Source organism: Pollachius pollachius, assembly GCF_949987615.1.
Source record: "Pollachius pollachius genome assembly, chromosome: 5".
In the NCBI taxonomy this organism is placed as follows: domain Eukaryota; kingdom Metazoa; phylum Chordata; class Actinopteri; order Gadiformes; family Gadidae; genus Pollachius; species Pollachius pollachius.
This window is the reverse complement of record NC_136938.1, coordinates 8,332,262-8,341,505: the sequence shown is the minus strand read 5'-3', so window position 1 is coordinate 8,341,505 and position 9,244 is coordinate 8,332,262. Positions and strand designations below refer to the sequence as shown.

The following is a 9,244-nucleotide window of genomic DNA, read 5'->3' as shown; positions in this document are numbered from 1 at the left end:
CTGAATCATCAATAATAACAGTTTATTATCATCTGTTACAACGGGTATAAAGTTCCAAGAAAAGCGTCTAATCTCTGATTAGAGTGTGTTTTAAATAACACTATGGCATTAAATGAAACCTTTTAAATATAACATTAAAAAAAACATGCACAGGTATAAAACATGTGTTTATTAATAGACACATAGGTATAAAACATGATATAATAATATATATTATTATAATATAATTCATTACTATAATATATATTATAATAAAATAAAGAAAAGTCTCAAAAAGATGCCAATGCCTTCATCAAAACTGTGAAGTCCCAGGGATCTATGATCAGAACGGTGAACACCTATAGTCTATGGTTACAACTTATCTGATGCAGTCTATGGTGAAGACCTATCTAATAAAGTCTATGGTGAACATCTATCCGATACATTCTATGGTGAACATCTATCCACGAAGGGCTGCTCCACTCAAAGTTCATCAAAAGGTTGCTAGAAGATTCGTCAGCATGTTTCTGGGCTTCCATTTGCAAAATCTCCAGGATACTTCTTCAGGAACTTTTGGCCGTCCGTAGAAAAACGTGAAAAAACGTATATTGTGATCCATTGTGCTTGTCTATAGTGATGAGAAAGAGAAGGGCGATAGAGGGAGAGAGAAGAGATAAAACCATCCAAGTTGTAGGTCTGAATAATCTCCTGTGTGCTGGTTCAGTCACCAATTGACTAGGGTTAGGGTTAATGTTAGGGTGAAGGTCAGGGGTCAGTGTTTGGGTAAAGGTCATGGGGTTAGGGTGAAGGTCAGGGTAAGGGTGAAGGCCAGGGGTTAGGGTGAAGGTCATGGTTAGGGTGAAGGTCAGGGTTAGGCTAAGGTCAGGGATCAGTGTGAGGATAAAGGTCATGGGGTTAGGGTCAGGGGTCATGCCAGAGAGCTCCGTCCAGAGTTCTGGATGAGCCACCCTTTGGGTTCTCCCAGCTCCCCGCTGGCCTGGCTCACAAACACAGTGGGGGGCTCCGAGGGGAACGTCTCCCGCCGGGGGTCCCTGTTCCTCCTCTTCCTCTTGGTGAAGCGGGGCAAGGGGGGGCCGTAAGAGATGCATGCTGGGAGGGCCCGGGTCCCAGAGGAAGAGCAGGAGCCCAGGCGAGCCAGCGGCACCGGGATCTCCTCCAGAGACTCGGCCGAGTCAGAGTGGTACTCTGCGGGCGGCCCCGCGGCCTGCAGCGGGGCCCGAGGGCCCGGCCCCGGCACCAGGCTAGAGGCCCGCAAGGCCGGAGCGGGCCTCAGAGGGAAGGCTGCGTGGGGCAGCTCTGGCCCCCCGCTGAGCTCCGCTGTGAAACACATCCAGGAACCGTATTATATATAGACATATATGACAATATTCTGCTTTATTATTATTATATGTTAATATTATTTTTATATATTATTATTATACAATATTATATATTACTATTACTTGTATTATTGCATATTATACATTAACACTGTTATAATATATTAACATTATTATATGTAGATTATATATTAAAATTATAATCAAGAAAATTGGTATATAATATTATATATAAACTTTATTTGTTATATGGTTTCATTTTATTATAAATCCACATTAAAACATTATTACATGTTAGAACACGGTAGAATATGTGTGTGTGTTTGTGTGTGTGTGTGTGTGTGTGTGTGTGCGCGTGCGTGCGCTACTACCAGGTGGTGTGTGTGTTTCTGAAGGCGCTCGGTGAACCTTCCTCTTCTTTTTCTTCTTTCTCTGTCAAGGCACAAACCATCACAGCTTTATTAATTCAGCCCTTAACCCCAGCCCTTCACCCTAACAACAACAGCTAATCCCTCGAGCTTAACCCGAACCATTAACCCTAACCTTTAACCCTTACCCTAACCAAAACAACTACAGCTTTTTCTTCATTCAGCCCTTAACCCTTTACCTTAATCCTAACACCCCTAGCTTTATTTATTCAGCCCTTAACAGTAGTCTCACTATTCTGATAGCAGGCCAGCACAAATCTGGTTGAAAAGGACGCTTTACTTTCTTCACTCCATATTTGCTTTGACAATATCATGCTGCTGGAGGCAGCAATCAACTGCAGGGATTATTGGCTAAAAGCAAACGCAAACTCAGACAGCTGTTAGATATTTTCCAGAGGGGAGACTTCCTAAAAACATTCTGTCCGGAAACCAAAATATCTGCAAAGTTTTAAAATCAACAACCTTGTAGACTAACAAATAGGAGGAATACACAACATACCCTTCAGTTAGCTTTCTCCTCTGTCTTTAACCTGCTGGAATAACCCTGTCTTCAACCAACTAAAAGAAACCTGTCTTCAACCAACTAAAAGAAACCTGTCTTCAACCAACTAAAAGAAACCTGTCTTCAACCAACTAAAAGAAACCTGTCTTCAACCAACTAAAAGAAACCTGTCTTCAACCAACTAAAAGAAACCTGTCTTCAACCAACTAAAAGAAACCTGTCTTCAACCAACTAAAAGAAACCTGTCTTCAACCAACTAAAAGAAACCTGTCTTCAACCAACTAAAAGAAACCTGTCTTCAACCAACCAAAAGAAACCTGTCTTCAATCAACTAAAAGAAACCTGTCTTCAACCAACTAAAAGAAACCTGTCTTCAACCAACTAAAAGAAACCTGTCTTCAACCAACTAAAAGAAACCTGTCTTCAACCAACTAAAAGAAACCTGTCTTCAACCAACTAAAAGAAACCTGTCTTCAACAAACTAAAATAAACCTGTCTTCAACCAACTAAAAGAAACCTGTCTTTAACCAGCTTGAATAAACCTGTCTAAAACCATCTAGAATAAACCTGTCTTTAACCAGCTGTAATAAACCTGTCCTGAACCAGCTTTAATAAACCTGTCTTCCACTTGCTGTAATAAACCTGTCTTTAACCAGCTGTAATAAACCTGTCTTCAACCAGCTGGAGTAAACCAGTAAAATAAAAAGAGAGAGAGTGAGAGAGAGAGAGAGAGAGAGAGAGAGAGAGAGAGAGAGAGAGAATCACCTGTGTGCGTGAAGTGGTTTTGTCTTCTTCACCTCCACTGGAAATTCTTTTCATCTCACCATTCATATGGAACCTGACACACACACACACACACACACACACACACACACACACACACACACACACACACATGAAGTCCTACGCTACCTTTAAACCTAGCAGTGGCCAATCTTTACCTCGAGGTTACACAAACTGCAATTTACTGCATTTAATTTCTGATGTCTTTTCAAAATCTTTGTAATTGGTTAGTTGGACGGGGCCGTAGCAAGCGAATTCTATCATTATTATGGAGAATATCAGACATGCTTGTGTCAACATTTACTTGAGAGAGTGAACAAATGTACTGGCCAAGCAATTCTTTAAATAAGTAACCCGCATGGCATTTTACCAAATGGTAAAATGGATGCTATTCATTTTAGATCTGAAACAGCTTTACTTTGGAGTGATACTTTCACATATGAAATACCCGTCAGTATATTATGGACATCGGCACGATATACGACACAAGGGCTGGACCAATCATCATGATGTACCAGCACACGGTAAGGTGAGGCTTACTGTAAACTATCCGGAGGAGCCAGGGTTCTGGCTTGGTCCACCTCGGGGTTGGTGTATCCCAGGGTCCCAGAGTAGCTCAGTTCCTGAAACACAAGTTCAACCACATGAGGAAGTAGTTCTACTGGGTGTGTCACTAAGAGGTTTGAGAAAGCTGAGCTAGAGTGAATAAGTGCTAGGTAGTACTATATATTTTTTAGATATTTAGATTTATATATTATATACTCATTGAGTATAGTAGTAATGTGCATAGCCTAGCTTTGCCTTAACATGTGTATGTGAAAATGCAACGGCATTCTACAGATTGTGTGGAAATAACATCAAACGATGCCAAGAAGCCTGGCACAAAGGAAGGTAACGTTTCAAAAGATTATGTATTTTTGAATGAGGTGCAGGCTATCCACACTCTATTCTGTATGACTATACAACAACAACATGGACAAATGCAATAGCCATTTCTTGACAACATTCGTTGTGTTGTGGCTTTTGCATTTGTGTTGTGGCTTTTGCATTTGTGTTGTGGTGTTTGCAGTTGTGTTTTAGGTTTTATGTTCAGTACCTGTATGAGGTAGAACTAGGTAGAACTAGGTAGTACTAGTACCTGTATGATGTTGACTGAAGCCTTTCTCGTTGGAGTTTTAGCGCTGCCTCCTCTGGTTCCCTGTCGGTGGCGCTGTTTCACTATGTACTCATAAGTACTTAACCTGTTCCACACTACACACAGACACACACAGTCACACACACACACACACACACACACACACACAACATTAACAATATTCATTAGTACTTAACCTGTTCCACAATACAAACACACACACACACACACACACACACATTAACAATTCTCGAGTGGAAACAGGCTAGCCTGTTCACAAACATTATTCATTGAGTACAAGTCATTATAATAATAATGGAAATTGCCCCTGTGTACATTCCCATCTACATTCCCATTCCCATCATCTTCTGACAATTGGCCCCTTACATAGTACAGGCCAATGTAGTCTTGGAAAAGTGGGTCACACGCACGCACGCACGCACGCACACACACACACACACACACACACACACACACACACACACACACACACACACACACACACACACACACACACACACACACACACACACACACACACACACACACACACACACACACTATCAGACAGACAGACAGAGAGAGACAGACAGACAGACAGACAGACAGACATGAGTACTCACTGAGGTACATGTGGAATCCCAGCAGGTGGCTGAGGAGGGTGCAGGCCAGCAGGCCCAGGCCGATGGTGAGAGCCGCCAGGATGGGGATCACCGCCCCGGCCGAGTCAACGGGAGTCAGGGGCAGGAAGACGAACCACAGCCCCGAGTCGTTAGTCACTAGAAAGATTTAAAATATATTAGAGAGAGAGAGAGAGAGAGAGAGAGCGCATCCCTGTGTCTTTAGTCACTAAAAATATGGAAATATGCATATCAATATATATGATTTGTATGAACAGTATATGATGTGTATGATATATGTATTTAGTAACTAAAAATAAGCATCAATGAGATGGTATGTGTATTTTAAATGACCCGTATCGTATGGGGTCCACTGAGCAAGGATGGAATAAATTATTTAATCATTGGTGTATACAAATGAATTAACAAGGGGTTAGTTTAAAACACACTCATCAATCATGGCTCAAAGCACTCTGGCTTTTTTAATATAGTTTCAACATCGTAGCAAAAGCCTGCAGGCCGATTCCACAAAGAGAACAACAGGCCTAAATTGTAATCTGTTACGCAAACGTATAAAACGTATAACTCTGTTTAACTGAAAAAACATAGTCAGCCCATTTCATTGACGTGTGTTTTTGTGCATTTGGGTTGTGGCTTTTGCATTTATTGTTTCGGTTGATGGAATGTTCACTTTTACATTTGCAACACGATTTGGATATGCCGTTAATTCGGCAGGTCTTGGCTGAATTAACAAACTTTGCATAGGAAAACAATGGGCCTAGTCACGCTTTGATTTCAAGTTGATAGACTAATTATAAATTCTTCCATATGTTGCTGAGCTCTGCATTCTTTGCTGAAGTTGTGCTTAATGATTTGTGGATAATAATTAATTATATTTATGTTATAAAGCAGGCACTTCAGTTACGCTTTCGTTTCCATGTGCTGTTGGAAGCCAAGCTATCAGCTTTTGTTCATGGTTAAGATAATACATGGAAAAAATCGAAATGCAAATGTAAATAGCCTAGGCATTTATTTTGGTGATGTATCGGAACCGTGCCAGAACCTCGACCCACCTTGGAAGTGTGTGTCTGTGCGCAGCTGGGATGGATCCAGGAAAAACTGAATGAAGACATAGGTGGCGCTCACCAGGACCAGACAGATCCCGAGCAGAGCTGAGATGACACTGTTGAGGAAGAGCCTGGACAAAGAGTTGTAATTATTTGAGGGCTTAAATTTCAAACAGTTCAAAATGGTCAGAAATAAAACTGATACAATACATAAGATTTACATTCCAACACATTTCACAAAACACGATTAAGAAACGATATTAGACAAAACATCACATGCACTCAAGAATGCCTGGAAGTAGGTTTTGGTTAGCCTGGTTGGGGAGGATTCGACTCTGGACAGAGAGAGGCTCTGGTTAGGATGGTTAGCTATAACAGTATTTACTACAGTGGTTTGAAGTCATTACAGACATAACAGTATTTATTACAGCAGTCTGCTACTCACTTGTAATTCCTTCTCCCAACACAGTTGTTGAGCCACCTGCAGTGATGGTCGAAGCTCGCAACACATTTGTTACACGAGCTGCAGTGCTTCGACTTGGGACCGCTGCAACACAGAACTATGGTTACTACATCAGAAATGGATGGCACATGGATGGTAAATGGACTGCATATATAAAGCGCTTTTCTTGTAACCAGAGCCACCCAAAGCGCTTTACAATATTGCGGTTTCCAGCCGACCCGCTCGTCCTCCTGAGCTACATGCTGCCCTTAGAAATTACCACCACAGAACCACTGTGTTCTTATAACAGAGCCACTGCAGTAGCATTACAGCCACGAGGATTACCAGAAACACATCAAGTGCTACAAGAAGAATCACATCGAGTTAGTATTTAGGATTGGGTTATTATTATGATGAGCCAAAGGCTGTAAATCCCCGATAGGGTTGAGTTAAGATCACAATAGATACTTTAGTATGGGGGTGTTTTTCGTGACAAGATGATGTTATACATATTGAACATTTATGGCTCTTATGACAAGCTCATACTTATGAGCTTGAGGAATATAAAATCTTTACAAAATCCGGTCCAAGAGAGCAGCTCAGATTTAACGACAGTCCAAAGTCTTTTAAAAAATCCCAGTGCGGTTAACTAATCAAATTAATCTGGGGTATTGCATCACAAGATTTCTACAGGACTAACAATCAAGACTTTGAACCTTGCGTACATTTGTCAAGGCTAAGCTATATAGTGCGGCTAGTATAGCGTGAGTCAGATTTAGACAAATATGGCTGGACATTAATTTATAGTAATAGGTTACATCTTGTCCATCTTACTTGAGAGTTAATAGGCTATAGTTTCATAAACTGGGTTTGTTTACTCTTTAAAGTGAATATCCTTTCCTTGCATTGTCACACATTTTCAAATGAGAGCAAATGAGATTGTGTGGGCCATTCTCTACTCACACATCCACCTGACAGAGGTAGCAGTGGCAGTTCTCGATCACGTGGGCGTGTCTGGACCGGTCAAAGACAGGCACAGGACCCCTAGTGGTCTTCCTCCTCACGTTCTGATCCGCTGGATCCAGCGAGACCGCCATCACGTGAACACACAGGTGGCCGACAAACATGATGCCTGTACACTGGAAGGCAGCTCAGGATGATGCAGAACCAAAGCAGCCCTACATCCATCCTCCTTCACTCACAGCACAACTCACAGGCAACTCAAGATTGATCCCTCCACCCTACCTCCCTCTTCATATCTCAACCCTCCTGCCATCTCCTCCTTCCATCTCCTCCCTCCACCTCTTCCTTCAACAATGTGTCCTAGCTCTTTACCTTTACAATACAATGTGTCCTAGCTCCTAAAAGGATACAATGTGTCCTAGGTCCTAAAAGTATACAATGTGTCCTAGGTCCTTACCTTTACAATACAATGTGTCCTAGCTCCTAAAAGGACCCAATGTGTCCTAGGTCCTTACCTTTAAGAATACAATGTGTCCTAGCTCCTCAAAGGATGCAATGTATCCTAGGTCCTTACCCTTAAGAATACTATGGTGTCCCATCATCTATCTCCTTGAAGGAAATTATGTGTCCTAGCTTTTTGGCTCCTTACCTTAAGAATACAATGTGTACTAGCTCCTTTAAGGATACAAGGTGTCCTTGCTCCTTACCTTAGAGTATACAATGTATCCTAGCTCCTAACCCTAGATAATACAATGTGTCCTAGCTCCTAGCTCCTTGAAGGATACGATGTAGCCAGCCGGCAGCCAGTGTGGAGGTAGCAGAGGGATGAAAACTCCCATGCTGGTGATGGCAAAGAAGAGGTAGAGCAGCCAGGCCAGCAGCTGGAGAGGGTGGGGCGGCCAGCTCCACCCATTGGTCCGGGAACACAGAGGCACTTGGTCACCTCCACCTGCTTCGCTTACTGGGGAGGTTCGGTTGGGGTTCCTACTGCACACATCCATCTCTTTCCCTTCAGCCAAACCAAGACCTCTTCCACCCACCACCGCATGGCCCTTCGTCACCACCCTATTATATCATGCCTATACGATCTATGCTCTATCCATCAGCCTATATATATATGTATATACTTATATATTGGTAGATATATCTCTATGGTTCTATATACATATATATTTCTATATCAATTTCAATATATATAGGGATATATCTTTAGATCCATAAATAGCGAAGCTGTATCATTCATGATACTGTCATGATCGCAACGTCACCGTAATAATAACAATTCTTGATGAGCGTTATCGATAGATAGTTATTGATGATCAGCAACGTTATAGGTAAACTCAGAATAACCTGATCCGTTGTCGCTTGCTGGAGGAATCAGAATGTCCCTCTGATCGATGCTATTCTGACCAGCCCGTTCTAATCGATACGTGTGAGATAAATATTTTGAAGGTGTAAATATAGCTAAATTAGTAACCTTAGTTATTAGCGTTAGCTAGTATGGTTATTTTGTGATGATAGCTAGCTAGCGCTAACAAGAATGCTAACAGGCTAGCGTCTCTAGCGTCTGTGTACTGTTTCCGTGGCAACGAACCAGGCTGGGGCTGGTTGCTGATTGGCTAAACGATTTATGTTGCGTTCAGGCTCTATGGGAGTTTAGAAAACTACCTGTAAGTTCGACTTGGCAATGATTACGATCTTCTCGGAAGATCTGATATACCGTATTGTATGTTGTCATGAAGCATCCATAAGTGTTTTCTAAGTCAAATTTTCCTCTACAATAATTTAAATTAGCACTTTATCTTTGGATAACACACACAGCGCCACTATTGTACAAAGTCACTTTAATCAAATAATGTAGGGACATGAACAAGTGAACATTTGGGAACATCCCATTTTGTCAAATCATATATTTTTAAAAATTCACAGTTTAAGTTAGGGATAAATCTCACGGCTTTACAACAGCTGAGGTTTAAATAGTCCAG

The 9,244-nt window shown here is 41.6% G+C and overlaps 1 protein-coding gene across 1 annotated transcript; it reads right to left on the bottom strand.

Moving 5' to 3' along the window:
• Positions 1 to 424: 424 nt before the first annotated feature.
• Positions 425 to 8,260, bottom strand: zdhhc1 (zDHHC palmitoyltransferase 1; the record flags this gene model as incomplete). Its single annotated transcript, XM_079736115.1, has 10 exons — positions 425 to 1,317; positions 1,691 to 1,751; positions 3,015 to 3,087; positions 3,573 to 3,655; positions 4,171 to 4,283; positions 4,791 to 4,946; positions 5,861 to 5,985; positions 6,300 to 6,401; positions 7,260 to 7,435; positions 8,045 to 8,260. The coding sequence occupies 10 exons, from the start codon at positions 8,258 to 8,260 to the stop codon at positions 908 to 910; spliced, it is 1,515 nt and encodes a 504-aa protein (XP_079592241.1). The 3' UTR covers positions 425 to 907.
• Between the last annotated feature and the right edge of the window lie 984 nt (positions 8,261 to 9,244).